General features: G+C 47.1%; 4 protein-coding genes across 4 annotated transcripts; 2 read left to right on the top strand and 2 right to left on the bottom strand.

Moving 5' to 3' along the window:
* Positions 1 to 843: 843 nt before the first annotated feature.
* Positions 844 to 3,690, top strand: AO090023000532 (glycoside hydrolase family 71 protein; the record flags this gene model as incomplete). Its single annotated transcript, XM_023235642.1, has 2 exons — positions 844 to 878; positions 2,394 to 3,690. The coding sequence occupies 2 exons, from the start codon at positions 844 to 846 to the stop codon at positions 3,688 to 3,690; spliced, it is 1,332 nt and encodes a 443-aa protein (XP_023090645.1).
* A 758-nt stretch (positions 3,691 to 4,448) lies between these two features.
* Positions 4,449 to 5,758, top strand: AO090023000531 (TauD/TfdA dioxygenase family protein; the record flags this gene model as incomplete). Its single annotated transcript, XM_001821019.3, has 5 exons — positions 4,449 to 4,671; positions 4,728 to 4,822; positions 4,891 to 5,332; positions 5,400 to 5,503; positions 5,555 to 5,758. The coding sequence occupies 5 exons, from the start codon at positions 4,449 to 4,451 to the stop codon at positions 5,756 to 5,758; spliced, it is 1,068 nt and encodes a 355-aa protein (XP_001821071.1).
* Positions 5,759 to 6,101: 343 nt separating this feature from the next.
* AO090023000530 (putative pyridine nucleotide-disulfide oxidoreductase AMID-like) lies at positions 6,102 to 7,604 on the bottom strand (the record flags this gene model as incomplete). The annotated part of the gene is made up of 5 exons (XM_001821018.1): positions 6,102 to 6,145; positions 6,211 to 6,518; positions 6,582 to 6,939; positions 6,994 to 7,335; positions 7,397 to 7,604. 5 exons carry the CDS (start codon positions 7,602 to 7,604, stop codon positions 6,102 to 6,104), a joined length of 1,260 nt encoding a protein of 419 aa, XP_001821070.1.
* A 3,964-nt stretch (positions 7,605 to 11,568) lies between these two features.
* Positions 11,569 to 13,639, bottom strand: sidI (putative long-chain-fatty-acid-CoA ligase; the record flags this gene model as incomplete). The annotated part of the gene is made up of 4 exons (XM_023235641.1): positions 11,569 to 11,912; positions 11,997 to 12,326; positions 12,401 to 12,780; positions 12,873 to 13,639. 4 exons carry the CDS (start codon positions 13,637 to 13,639, stop codon positions 11,569 to 11,571), a joined length of 1,821 nt encoding a protein of 606 aa, XP_023090644.1.
* Positions 13,640 to 15,593: the final 1,954 nt, after the last annotated feature.

Here is a 15,593-nt window from a genome sequence, read left to right as displayed (position 1 = left end):
TTATCCTTCTCGCCTTAGGATGGAGGGGAAGGCTCGTTCGTATTCCTGTTTCATGTGCAGAGTGCATAGAGAGGCCATGTTAGTAACTGCAATACCCAACCACGACGTGGCTGACTTGATCGCGTTATTATCCTTTGTCCGAATCAATGAAGCTATTATGCAACGTTGCTAGGCTTTGTGGTAATCAGAATCGCGCCAATGCGGAGTGGTCCCTCCAAGCTAAATTTAGCGAGCAGTGAGTTGTCAGACATGAGTTTCACCCTTGAGAAGAGTTGACTGGAGGTGTGTTACTGATATGGCACCCGCTCTGAGCACGTGGCCTGATGTCGCGTGCTTCGTCATTTTTCAAGCTAGGGTTCTCATGCCGGTTACCATTGAGATTGGTATATCTTTGCCTCGAAATGTTCAGAAGGAGACACGGGTTGCTTCACTTGACTAGATGGGCTGAATACCTTCTACTACGAATACCTGGCCACTTGAATCATAGTCTCAGTCCCGGATTAATCCGGTGTCACTGTGCTATTGATACCTAGATAATAAAAGGTCATAAGCATCAAGACAATGTGCTGGTATGTAGAAAGTCATCTGAGACACGGTCGGCAAGATTGTATATTCTTGGATATGAAAACTCTCGCCTCGCCAGACACTGTCGTCTCCGGGCAGACGAACTACCCAATAGATAACGTGCGAGACCGGTTGGGCAACCCGGCGATAACGCCAGATCCAGCATGTCTCAGTATCGTCTGGTCAGTGACCATAGACTCGTTTGCTTCCGAGACGCCAAGACAACGGTACCATGGGTGGGCGTTATTCTAGCTGGAAGAACCTTAAAAGTCACCATCAATGAGCTACCTTTTCACTACTTGCTTCCACCACAGGTAAGTATACTTGTGATTTCTATATTAGGACTGAGACAACAGCCCTCCGTACAAGGCCACTGGCTGAAGTGGACAGCCCCGCCGTTATCGTCGGGATAGAAGTCATTTTGGACCAGTTTCTGTGCTGCACTGCAGCAACTGTCCCTTTGAGCCAACAGAGAGCCTTTAGAGTTTCCAGTCCGTTTTTTCTTTCTCAAGTGTTGCTGCTGCTGTCGATATTCTTTTACATGGATTGCATGTTGACAACAGCCATGGCGCCAGAGTCTACTGGCCTACTATCTCCGGGAGCTTCGGCAACAGGCGGAAACGGGCGTAGTGTATCTCCACATTGATACCACAATTTTCTAAATGCCGAAAGTTCCACCACTTCCTGTCTCACATAGTGCGTCCAGGGATATTCCTAGTCGCAGTATCCTCCCTACAGTAGAGAATCTCGCACTATGACTAGCGACAGTTTGCGCAACTCAGACGTCGCAAGCCGCATAAAAGGCTGAATCCAATATGTAGCTCGGGATCATCACGTAAAACGATGTATGAAAGTGCTTGGCAGTCGATGAGTCGCAGGATTGGCAACGCAAGGTATGAATTGACTACGTATGTACCTACATTAGTATTTAGAGCCTACCTGAACGAATGGAATGTCGTGATCTGAGACCACATTATGCTGATGTGAGAATTTAGTATCTGTAACAAGCTGTTAGGTCTAGACAAAAACCTCAGAATCATCCAGAAAGCTCTCTATCGCGACTAAATGATAGGATACACGTCAACGCTTTCAACCGATTTCCCGTCGACGTGCTGTCCAAAGTGGCTTGAGAGTTGTCATAAAACTTGAGCTCTTATTGCAGTTCACGAACAGTTATTGGATATATCACAAATATGACAGGTTGAGTGTGAGGTGTAGAAAAACACATTTAAAGTCACATCCGGACCTGTCCCCCAACATGAACTATTGAAGTATCCTGCTACGTGCATACAATAAAGCTAAAGATACCGGTCAAAGCACTTAGACGTCAAATACACCGAATGTATGTTAGGAAAGGGTCTTTCCCACCGCCCTGTCATGGTTGTTGGTTATTGGCCCAGTTCTAAAATTAGGGCAAGAGACTAACCGACAATAGCAGGCGAGACCCTGAACCCTGAAGCTAATGGTAACTGCAGTTCAGCCTGTATACTAGTGGTATTGATCCAGTAAAAATCTGGCCAGACAAGGTAGTGATCATCTCAATATGAGCCCTCATCCTGTTGCGTATACAAAACACCACGTCTAAATCTCACAATATTTAATACTGTCTTTGCGCCAAATTGTTATGAGAAAGTCACGACCCCTTTGCTTGTATCTGTCAAAGTCCACCCCAGCCACCATGCAGCGGCTTTACGCTCTTGCTCTACTGTCATGGTGCAGCGCACAAGTCCAGGCAAAGGCAGTCTTTGCTCACTTCATGGTACTCAACCCTCTCAACCCGCCTCAAATATCCCAAATAACAGGTTTATCTCATACTAGGTGGGCAATAGTGCCGAATTCTCAGATAAAGAATGGAAGAACGACATTCAACTAGCCCAGAACGCCCACATAGATGGGTTCGCGCTGAATATGGCCCACAACGAGATGCTCCCCGCGACCCTTGACAAAGCATTCGAGCAAGCCGAAGACCTCGACTTCAAACTCTTCTTCTCCTTCGATTATGCTGGCAACGGATCCTGGCCTAAGCAAGACACGATCGACCTTATGAACAAATATAAAGACCACCCCGCCTACTACAAGTACGACTCGAAGCCCTTCATGTCCACCTTCGAGGGCGCAACGTCCAAAGACTGGCCCGATATCAAGAAACAAACCGACTCCTTCTTCATTCCCGACTTTTCGTCAATTGGTCCCGAAGCCGCCGCCAACAGAACATACGTGGATGGACTGTTCAGCTGGGCTGCCTGGCCAAATGGCCCTACCCGCATGAACACCTCAGCTGATGATGCATACAGACATGCGTTGAATGGTCGCCCGTACATGATGCCCGTCTCGCCTTGGTTCTACACTAATATGCCGGGCTTTGACAAGAATTGGGTATGGGCTGGTGATAATCTGTGGTATGATCGTTGGGAGGAGGTCATTTCATTCCAACCGGAGTTTGTTCAAATCATTTCTTGGAATGACTACGGCGAGTCTCATTATATTGGTCCGCTGCACAAGGATGGCTATGAGGCGTTTAACCGCGGGGAGGCCCCCTTCAACTACGCCAACAACATGCCCCACGATGGCTGGCGCACATTCTTGCCGTACGTCGTTGATCAGTACAAGAACCCGAACTCGACAATCCCTATCAAGGAAGAGAATGTGGTGACCTGGTACCGCCTGCATCCTGCATCGGCATGCACCACTGGCGGTACTACCGGCAACTCCGAGAGTCAGGGCCAGGTCGAGTACAAGCCGTCGGAGATTGTCCACGATCGCATTATGTACTCAGCCCTTCTCAACTCCACAGCTGATGTCACGGTCAGTATCGGAAAGACCAAGGTGACAGGGAGCTGGGATAACACCCCCAAGGATGGAAAGGGTATCTACCATGGTAGTGTGCCATTCACCCAGTCTGGAGAGGTGAAGGTGAGCATATCACGAGGCGATAAGGAGATAGCTAGTATCTCTGGAGAGCATATCACATCCGAGTGTCCTAAGGAGGAGAAGGGGTTCCAGAATTATAATGCGTGGGTTGGCACTTCCGGGGCGGATGGAACCGTGGCACCGTCCACTGCCATGTGTCTATTCTCCCTTGGAACGGTCACCTTTATTTTGGCCAGAGAGATGATTATGTTGTAATGCCCTTTAATGTTAATTTTAATATAGCTTAAGGATGAACGAACACAGTGGGCGAACTGTATCTTGCGACAATCATTGTCCAAGCATGGCCACCGGAGAAACACTTAGCCGGGCAACAAACTGACAATGACTCCGTATGTATAGAATGATCTCTGCAGCGACGAAATGACGATTGCATCATCATTCAGCAAGTGACTTTTATTCGTAACGAGGACTCCATAAACTGTCGTGGCCTTGTACAGTAGTCCTTGAGCCGGAGAGATTCGAACCAAAATAGGCTAGAGGATGAAATTGCACCACGGAAAGCTAGAAGCACACCATCGTTTAGACGACATGACGAGCCCTCCGAGAATTTCACCGACACCAGCCAATGACCGCCTGCGATTCCTCCATCTTGAATGCCAATAAATGCGGGGGCGTCGAACGACTCGTGGCCAAGCTTCTCTTCACACCAATGGAATATCTGCATGAACGGCCCAAAGGAGGGGCATAGCCGTGGCTGATCGCTATCCGGAAAAATCGGCCTCAAAGACACACTGAAACGTATGCACGAGGTGATGTGGAGATAATAGTGTCTTTTGCGATGTCTTATCGTGGAAGGGAAGATATATAGAAATGGTGTGATTCCCTGTCGTCAGGGGGTTGTACACACTGTCTCCATTTCTTGCAATTTAAACTAGCACCAAAACTTCAGGCTCTCTAGATTTTCCTTTGGGATATACATCCTCTATATAGGTCGGAGAGAAGCTTCATTCATCATGCCTACCGCTGTCGATAATGCGACTCCCACAACGATACGGGGAGGCAATGAACAATCTCGTCCACGCATCTCCCAACCGTTGGAATATACCGGCACTCTAGACATATATACCCATCATGACCTCACGCCCGTTATCGGGAGAGAATACTATGGTGTCCAAGTCGCCGAGATCCTAAAGTCAGAAGAATGCGATCGGATAATCAAAGACCTTGCTGCGACGAGTTAGTGGACACACAGTCTCATGGTCATATCAATTCACCATTCTAACAATTCCCAGTCTCCAGACGAGGCGTAGTCTTCCTCCGCAACCAAGACCTAACCGCACAAGAAATGCGCCAATTCGGTGAAAAACTATCAATCCTCGCAGGATGCGTGAGCAATCCCCCCCCTCAAAACACCCCAACCCATACTCTCCGCAGACTCACTAACAAACCAAACAGCCAGAATCATCAACTTTACACGTCCACCCACTGACAGAAGAAGGAAGCGAACTGGGCGACCAAATCAGCGTCATCAGCAGCGAGAAGCAAAAGAAAGGAGGTGGTCTCACACATCAGCTCAGCGACACGAGCCGTTTCGCTTCAGTAGGATGGCACACCGACATCAGTTTCGAGCGAGTACCATCCGATTATGCAATGCTGAAGATTCATACTCTCCCTGAGACAGGCGGCGACACGCTCTGGGCCTCGGGCTATGAGATCTATGATCGTCTCTCGCCGCAAATGGCGGAGTTCTTGGAAGGGTTGACGGCGACGCATGATGCTACGTTCTTTCATGATGAGGCGCGGAGATTGGGCAATCCTTTACGAAAGGGGGTTCGGGGTTCGCCTCTTAATCATGGGGAGGAACTTACGGCTGTGCATCCGGTTGTGCGGACGAATCGTATGTCCCCTCTCTCACTTTCTCTGTGCCTTCGATTTGGGATCTGGTATGACTGACCTTGCAATAGCGGTTACCGGATGGAAGTCAGTGTACGTGAACAAGGGATTTACCCGTCGTATCAACGGGGTAACCAAAGACGAGTCTGACATGTTATTACAATATCTATTCAACGTGAGTTGGCCAGACCCTTTGTGTCTTAAAGATGTATACTGACAGCATTAGCTCGTCACGCAAAACCACGACGCCCAGGTTCGGTTCAAGTGGAACAAGAACGACATGGCAATTTGGGATAACAGATCAACTTGGCACTGCGCGACATACGACTATGCAGAAGCTCGGGCTGGTGACCGAGTCTGCAGTTTAGGCGAGGCCCCGTATTTTGACACTCAGTCCAAGTCGCGGAGAGAAGCTCTGGCTGAGAATTAATGGTAATGAATATCATGTCATGTATTTGGCGTCGGTTGTTATATTCTAGTATATCTTTGAGATCCAGGACTGCTTTAATAATGTTCAAAAATGCAGAGGCAAGTCTTAATATTCATTGCATGATTAAACAAGTTCAGAGAGCCACAGCGCCATTAGCTCGTAAGTCATTTTTGGCCACAATACCACTTCGAGTTAAACGAACTTATATAAAAAGGTAGGAAAAGCGAAACAGGAAAAGAAAATGAAAAATGATAATCGCCTATCCAACTCCAGATTCCAGCTCGGTCATGGATAGGCGAACCTAAAATAGATATAGAAAGGAGTACTGTTTCAAAATCTGAAATCATGCCTGGCACGGCTCGGACATCTTCATATAGTTCCAACAGACTATGCGAGGTTAGTTATTTGTTCTGTCAGAGCAGCGATAGTTCGCCTCTGATGGAGTAACTTACTACTGTAGCCCATATCCTCGCCAAACAAAGTCCCCAGGAGCTCCTTGCCATGCTTAGTTCCCTCGTCAGGGGTATACGAGACTGCCGTGTGTCCCAAGGCCAGCCCCATGACAGGTGGGTAGTTGATGAGGTTCATGAATTCAGGCTTAGCCTTAGTGGCCTCTGCTAGCATAAGCTGATGGATGTTGGTCCCTGCATAGTGGCCCATATGGATGGCACCTCCACAACGCTTGATGCCGGCCCACTGAGCGATATCACCAACCGCGAAGTGGTTCTCTGCGTTAGGGACCGGATTGGCGAATTGCAAACTGTCATAAAGTTAGTTCTCTAAACCATCAAAAATCCAAAAATAGGGGTATGAGGTGACATACTTCGGGCGAATCTTAACATAACCCTCTTCGGTCAAGGCATCCTTGGGCAGATACGATGAGGTAGGCGAGCTTTTCGAAACAGCATTCATAATGTGACCGGCTTTGAGTTTCGTTCCGTTGGCCAAGGTCAGACTCCATGTGCGCTTCCCTTGTTCTTCCTCTACTGCTGTGGTATCAATAACCCGTTGACCCAGAATCACCTCAACGCCCTGCTCCCTGAGCTCGGCGACAACACGCTCCGCAAAGTCGTCCGGCAAGGGCTCCGCAGAAAGCAAACGGTCCCTAGAATGAACAAGCGTAACCTTCTGTTGAGGATATAGCTCCTTCAACTCAGCAGCCATCTCAACACCAACAGCGCCTGAAATATCACAGTTAGCCAGAGCTCCTTCTACCAAAGGACGAGAAATATTACCTCCCCCAATAACAACAACACCCTCATCCGCATTCCGAATAGCCTCCTTATGACCCGTCGCTTCCTGTAGGAACTCTTCCCTCTTCAACGACTGCGGCACAGTCGGAAATACACGACGGAGACCGGTGCCCGCAATAAAGAAGTCGTACTTCTCCTGTCTCGTTTCCTTAGTCTCAAGATCAAGGATCTGAGCGACCTTATTCTGGAAATCCACGGTGTTCACGCTCCCGCGCACGATTTGGAGATTTGGGGACTTCAATGCGGGAATGTCACAGAATCGTGTCCATGTCTTTGCAGCGAACTTGTCGCATGCCAATGCTTTTGGTGAACCAATTAGGTGATCTAAAAGTACACGTCATATATCAGTAACCAGTGATGGGGTAGTGAATGTGAGGATACTCACAGAAACCGTCTCTTTCATCTACAACGGTGATTTGGATTGGGATTTGGTACTGTGGGGGTTTGGCGCCCTCTGTGTAGTTGAAGCGAGCAAGGCGACCCTTGGAAAGATCAAGTAGTGTCAGGGCTGCGCTTAGTCCGCCGTATGAGCCACCAGCGATTAAGACGCGGAACTGGCGAAGAAGAGGGGTAAGAGCTTCGTTGGAGGGCATTGTAGCGACGGTCTACGGGGGATATCAATGGATGAAAGAACAAAACTCAAGAGAGGAGATGGCAGCGACCAGGAAAACAAGGATGATATTCAGTTGATGCCGGAGGGACCATTGAGAACGGGGATTCTTCTTTTAAAGACCACGGCAACGACCGGACGCGTGCTGCGCCTACATTGGCGAAATGGATCCGAAGCCAAGGATCAGGGACTCCGGAACAGTGGAGTTAATAGAGGCTTCTATATTAGACGAGTACGAATGGATTTATTGTCCCGGAGATTAAAAAATAGGAGGGTGGCAGTATGTTATGTAGTATGCGCTACTGCGTATGTTGGTCTATTGGCGGGAGCATGGAGTCTATTACTTTGGATTTGACGCTCATGAAGGGGAGAAGTATCTGATGTAATGGGGTATTGCTTAGGAAGGGAAGTATATGCATTGCCGATGTCTAATCAGATTGTCTCACCATTCCGGATCCTGCCATCTGCCCGCGCCAAGTAAAGTTTCTCGTATCTTATCAGATCCCGGTTAAGAACGGGGAGCGTAACCCATTGCGGGTTTGATTGCCTAAGAGAAACTCGGTGAGGAGAGTGGAGTTGAATTTTTATTTTACTTTTTGTTAAGAAAAGAAAAGAAGGAAATAATAGAAAAGAGAAGGAAAGACCGAAAACGGAAACTCCACTGAGTACTCCGTATACCATCAGTGTTCGTGGACAGACCCGCCAGCTCGAGACACCTCAGTTACCGTTATCTGATCCGAAGTCACCCCTCCATCGCAACCGGCCTTTCTGTTTCTTTGTCCCGCCTGGAGTCTCACCTAAAGACTAAAGTTATCTGATCTTGGGATCATGCTTCAAGGGCATACCCTATCGAGTGTGCTTTCTCGAGGACACAAAGGTGGAGCACCAAGGAATTCAGAGTTTAAACCTGAAGGAGTAGAAAAGTTTTCCTTAGGCCAGCCTCAGGCAATATGCGGCAGACTAGGCCAGCTGAACAGTTCATGTACAGGGGAGGCAGAGTTTGTGCATACCCGAAGTACCTCACGACTATGGTTGCGCTCAAAGCCTTTTTATATTCGTTGTGAATGATCTCCCCCTTAATTTGCTATCCTTGTAATTCCCACACCCCGTGCTATACATATGCAAGATGGGATGATCGTCTTGGTGCGCTGGGATTGTCTCCGTGGGTATGTTACATTACGAGATGCAAATGAGTCCCTGCAGATGACCAACAGCCTGCCCCCATGACTCTGAATCACGTCCCACGTTCTATCAACACACGACTTAGTTCCCTAGAAGCATCAACACGAAGAACTAGTTAAACCTGGCGACGTCGGCTCCTACAAAATTGCAGGATGTGCTGTGCTAAAGAAAATTTGTGCCCGACCTACTTATAATTACTATGTAAAAACAAGAACCCACTTCTCGTCATGTCGGAGCTCAAAAGCTCTGCGCGTCGCACCGGATACGAATGGATTGCGCCATTTACCACGTATTTCAGTCTCCAAGAAAAAATATTGCGTGGGACACTGTCGGAAAGAAAATTTGCTGTCTGAGTGGGACAGTTGCTGTATGAGGATTAGTGCATTGTATCGAAATTGGTATCGTTCACGGAATACATTACATCAACCAGTGTTACCATACACTCGATACATACCATACGTTATTGATTGATAGTATTGTTTTGCATACCTTGGTGATACAATTCTCTCTTTTTGTAGAAAAAGATCATCAACATCTAACAAGGTATGCGTATAGACTAGAGTTAGGTGCATACTCTAGAGCATCGAAGGAGTGCCGGGCCGTTGCAGGAGTGTCGGTCGAGGTTCCGAGGGTGTGGAAGCATGGGTTCAGCAGATTGTATGGCCCTGAAGCTGTCGTAATGTCCCCAGACCCTAGACTCTTAGAGTGATCCAAAGAGCTATATACATCTTGCTAGATGTCTCTGCTAGTTTTTAAGTCTACGCAGCTGTAATGAAGTGCTACTACGCTCTCTTCAATCTAAGTAACCATGGTGTTTGCGCCAACTTCCAGAGCTAGGTACCTCTTTCCCAACCGTACAAGAAGAACGATGAATATTAAGCTATCCCGAACAGAGTCGAGGTAAGTAGTTCCAGGTGTGATGCTCCCTTTGGACATATAAAGGTATCCTACCTCTGGAGTTGCCATCCTTTTCATACACGCATTACGTTCAGTTTCGCTCAAGTCTCAAACAAAAAGGGATCGCACCGCATTAGCAAGGACTAAAGATGTACTAAAGCTTACTAGATGTAATTGGGATTGTATACGAGACGTGGATGGAATTGAAACAATGTATGCGACCTCTTATGTACAAGTTAAATAGACATTTTACGTACATCGTTGCCTAGAAAGAGAATACAGACTGCTAGGCCAGCAACATAGCATCTATTTTCCCCTCACAATCATAATCACCCATGTTAGCTACCAGGATTTACCAATCTGTTGTCATTTACTGTAGTACGTCCTGATAGAGGTAGGGTTTCCATTTGAAGTCCAATTGTTGGAGCTTCTATCACGTCAGAAACGTGCGAGCCTCCACCAGAGTCTCCTCTGGCTTCGCCCTATATCTTGTCCAGAAGACAGGACTACTACGTATCCCAGAATCCTTATTCAAAACTACACACCATCAGTCCTCCAATAATTGCTCTATGAGCAAGCATGCGCAAGCAGTAAATCCCAATTCAATACACACGCTTCTCCATCTAGTCCTTGCAATGTATCGATAGAGAATATATGTGATTGTCCGCTATTACTAGAAAGACCTCAGGGTGCCTAGATTACAAATAGGAGCAGTGTTCTCGAGCAGCTCCGATATATACGCATCATGCACTGCATACTCTTGTATAGCCTCTGGATAAAGACGTCCTCGGGGCGCCCAAGTAATTGAAGTTCACGGGGTTGGACTATATGTCTAACTTTAGTTTGGAAATTTGTTCAGAGTTATGCTATAAACTGAACTGTGCAGATAGGCTGGGACATAGTCCGTTTCGCAATCTGAGTAGTTATGTTGAGGGCCTCACGATATCTTTCTGTGCAGTTCTTGTATATATCCCTCGTTTCTTAATGGGGGTCATGAATCTCTAGTAAGGATACCTTGTAATATTACTGGGCTTTGTCTCTCATACTCGGACAAAGTGGAGCATCTGGTAATATCTTGGCACTACATTTTCCTTTTTTTTTTTCTTTCTTCGCTTTTTTCCTCTCTGCCTTTTCCTGTCTGCGGACCACCTCTCTGTACTGCGTACTATAAGCGAGACGAAAAGCGCTAAGATCTCCACAGCTCAATTAAAATTATCTGATCCGTGATATCAGACTTTATTGCGAAGCGTCGAAACTCAAGACACGATCTTATTCACACTTATGTAAGAGATTAAATGAATAGCCGAGACCGGAGTTCAAATTTTTCTTTTGCATGAAGAAAATGAAGCCCAAGTGGGGGCAGTCAGCGTCATGGATCGCGTAAGAAAATATTCTGCTCGGTGCCCTAATGTAACTTTCTTGGCGCAATTCCATCTGATTAGATGATTGTCTAATCTGATGCACTTAAATTGTTATCATTGGATGCCCCCGCCCCCTTACCCCCACTATCTTTTCATATTCTTTCTCCTCTTGCTTTTTTTTTTTTTTTTTTTTACCCGGGATTCTCTCTTAATTTACTCTTGGAAATTGGATTAATGGGCCACTATTCTCGGAGGTTCGAGTGGGGCTATTGATTGTTTGATTGGGCAATTCCTCCTTACTTGTCCGAGTTATTTTTGTTTCTCGTTTCAGGCTTCGCTACGGATTATTCCAGCTGGAATAACGATATTGGTGTCGTTGGGTGCGTCTTGCTCTGAATATGAATAGTAGTAGTCTAAAGACGAAAATCAATTGCTCGTAGGGTATTCATCTAGCTATGTACAGCTGTATATCATTTCAATGGGAACAAGCGCAGGCGTAGTGCGTACTCAATTCGCTTTCGTGCGCCGTTCCAGAACCTGCGCCGCAGTCTTCCGCAAATCCACCTTCCGGACTTTTCCACTGCCCGTAATTGGGATTGTTCGATCCACACCCTCTTCGCCAAACACGAACACATACTGCGGAGCCTTATGCCGGCCCAACTTCTCTCGTGTCCAGACCCGCAACTCCTCGTCCGATGGTCGCTTGTTCTCGTAACCAGGAGCCAGAGCGATGAAGGCCCCAACCACCTCACCGTACTTGTGGTCAGGAATGCCGATCACCGATGCAACCTCGATGGCTGGGTGGCTTGCCAGTCGCTCCTCGATTTCTAACGGGTAGATGTTTTCGCCGCCTGTTTTGTAAAAGACGTACCGGGTCAGTCATAACGGCTACTGTAATGTAGGGGGGGGTGTTTTGTAGAACGTAGTGAACGTACCGCGTATGATGATGTCTTTGAACCGTCCCGTGATGGTGCAGCGCCCTTGTGGATCGAATATGGCCTCGTCTCCCGTCTTCAACCACGTGGTGCCGTCGGCGTCGGTCGTAAGCGTTTCGGCTGTCTTGTCGGGGTTGTTCCAGTATCCTTTTGTTAATTGGTAGCCTGCGATGCATAGTTCTCCTCGTTGGCCGACCGGGACGATGCGGCCTTCTGCGTCGATGATCTTCGCTTTCGCATGGGGCATCACTTTGCCTACTGTTCTCAATCGGGTTTCGATGGTGTCCGTTGTAACTGCGTTGAAACATGTGGGTGAGGCTTCGGTGAGACCTATAAATACAGGCGTAGATGTTAGTTCGAGTCGTGTTTACATAAAGTAGGGATGGTATTGTTCCAACACCCACCGTAGCTGCTAGTGTACTGTGTCATATTCAATTCCTCGAACAACCTCTTCATCAACGGGCGAGGCACAGGGGCTCCAGCGATGATACCAGTGCGTAGATTGTGTGTGTCAAAGTTCGGCGGTTTAGGTAGGCTTAGGATGGCTTCAAACATAGTCGGGACACCGTGGAGGGCAGTACATTTTTCATCGGAGATCGCGTGGAGAACCGACTTCGGGTCGAATGTTTCGCTGGGGAAGACGATCTTCGCTCCATGTGTGACAACAGCTAGCATTCCAAGGACGAGTCCGAAGCAATGGAACAGGGGTGGAGGGCAGCACAGAATATCGAAGGAGGTGAGGTCCATTCGATCTCCGATAAAGCGGGAGTTGTTGACCAGATTGCTGGAAGAGTGATCTTGTTAGTGTCATGCAAATTGTAATTATATGTAGGGATCGACGCTGCATAGAACATGATATGTGAGGGGGCCACATACTGATGGGTCAACATGGCAGCTTTAGGGTTTCCGGTTGAGCCACTGGTGAACTGTAGATTGCAGACATCATCAGGTCTCAATTGTGCCTGTCGATCCAGCAAGGCATTGCTGGAAACCGATAATCCTCTTTCAATGACGCTGCTGTATGTTGGGAAATTAGAGTGTTCACCCCGCAAAATGACGATCTCTTCCAATGCAGCTGATGATCCTTTCCGCTTGGGATGAGGGCCCATCTTTGACAGCACCTCCTCTAAATTGTGACGACCAATGCGAGGCGTCATAAACAACAATCGGCAATCTAGATAACAAGAAAAAACTGTCAGCATGGAAGCTAATTCATAATGGATGAAAGCGCAGCTACCTGTATGTTCGAGAGCGTAGTAAAGCTCTGATGGCGTGTAAGTATTGTTAAGCACTACTAGAATAGCCCCGACCCGTGCTGCCGCAAAGAAAACAGAGATATACTGTTCACAATTGCCAGCCATGATTCCTATTCGATCGCCCTTGTGGATACCAATGGCCAATAGGCCTTGAGCCAATCTATCGGCCTCGTCGTTTAGGGCGGAATATGTCCATCGGGTTCCTGTCCAAGGGAACACCAGACACTCGTGTTCTCCATATTGAAGGCTCTGTAGTGCAAGTAACTCTCCGAGAGTGATGTCTAGCAGGGGAGGTTGTGTAGGGCCGTACACAATTGAAAGCTGCTCAACCGCCTTTGGCGGCTGAATATGGGACAAAGTCTGTTGCAGACGTCGTGTAGCTGCCATCTCGAGGGTGTTTCTAGTATAAAAGGACCGGACCACAGACTAAAAGTTTTCACAAGAGAACTAGGTCGGGGAAGATGCCGGTTCATAAATACTACGTTATAAGCGCGTATTCTAGGCGTCAATATACCTCGGGATCTAGTTGTCTTTGTCTGGATCCTTCCGGGCGTTCCATCAAACGCCTCTTTTCATCTCTCGGCACTCGGTAGTAGGTACCCAAAGTAGCAGCGGAGCATGTACTAACTTAGTAGATAGCTCGTTCCATTCATCACAGATATCCACCCGGGACCCATTCCAATCAGCAAGGTCGTTCCAACTTCCAAGAGCTAGATCTTACGTTTTTCAACCCGGATTTCACCTAAAGTCTTACTACATCGCTTGTAGAACTGGAAGGAGAATAAAATTCCAGGTCTCAGCCTTAGCGTTCCTGTCTCCACTGGTGGCGGACCAGTCCGACAGACTGATGGAGGGTCCGTTGTGGCCAATCCGTGTGTTTCAACATATCTCACAGTCCAATTTATCGGTGGGGATAAGATCAGATAACGGCTGTGGGCTGAGCTCGGAAAATTTAGCAGAAGGTTCTGAACCCTTAATGAAAGAGCACAACTCTTTTACATGACTCAGTCTTCGTTATTAATAATCTTCTCATCTGAAATTTTAATTGAACATCCGATTCATTTTGAAACGTGTCTAGATTGAAGAACTACTTGGTGGAGGGGTTTCCTTATCAGATTAGATTAACATATATTGCTGCAAATGGCTGTCGGGTACCGAGAAAACAAAAGAGAGAAAAAGAAAAAGGGCTTCAGGCTACTAATGGTTGGCAAAAGCCCTCCAGGATTTCTCGGCATAGACGGCATACATAGGCTACACATTCATCGGAACATATATACCTCATAGTTCCGTCTCATCAATGCCCAGGAATTAGCCAAGTTAGCCAAGCCAGCACAAGACCCCAATGCGCTCGGCTACTGGCTTCTCTGCCGGGTTTTTTTTTTCTTGTCCCTCGTCTATAAGAAAGTTAAATAAACGAACGACGGAGATAAGTAGTCGTGAAGACTAAGCGAGGCAACAAGGGACAATTGAATGAGTGTCAAAGACCTATAGAGATGCCATGCATTTCATGACGGATATACCCGCTGTTGCCTATATTGGTCGAAGAAAGGAATATCGGATGCTTTCAGGGACAGCTTGGGTTCGGCATTGGTTACTCTAAGCTGCAATGATCAACCATGCCTTTGTCTTATGGAGGGAACGGTTCTTGGCGGGCCCTTCTGAACTGGCTAGTCTATTATTATCAATTGCTGTCCTAGAACGTATAGCTCGAAAGGCTCTGATGGAAGGTATATGAAGTCTGAACCATCCTTGATGAATCTTGGAACACCAACGCCCTGAGATAAAGTACTTTGTTTTTGATACTGAGGGCCTACAATGGCAACCAATCGTTGATGCTAAAGACTCTCGTGTATATATATCAGTCACTTCACACATAAACGTTAATATTTTATCAATAAACTGCATCAGTACATGGAGCATCCGATAACTACTCCTGCCATAGCACGTTGTGGAGAATATTCAAGAAATTATCATAACGACCATAACTAGGGACCACAAATCTCAGACCCTGTCGGTCTGCCGACGAACCTCTTCAAAGTGCATCGGTTAACCTCCAGCTCAGGTATAGCTTCTGCATAACACGAGTCTGAAGGAGGAAAGGCAAGCACTAGGATAACCACATGTAGGATCCTCAGGGATGGTCGACAGATCCAAGAGCACATATTACCAGGATTAGAAGCCTACTCAAGACCCTGGCCACAGTCGTCAAATGAAGTATGTGATAGAATACGAGTTGATGAAAGTATTTTCAGTTTTTAATACCGTCATTAATACAGTACGGCTGATACAATACTAGCGAAAACGGTATGGATCTAATCAGATGATCTAATCAGATAAGTTG

The sequence above is a fragment of the Aspergillus oryzae genome, chromosome 3 (genome assembly GCF_000184455.2).
Source record: "Aspergillus oryzae RIB40 DNA, chromosome 3".
In the NCBI taxonomy this organism is placed as follows: Eukaryota; Fungi; Ascomycota; class Eurotiomycetes; order Eurotiales; family Aspergillaceae; genus Aspergillus; species Aspergillus oryzae.
This window is presented reverse-complemented; position numbering and strand designations above follow the sequence as displayed.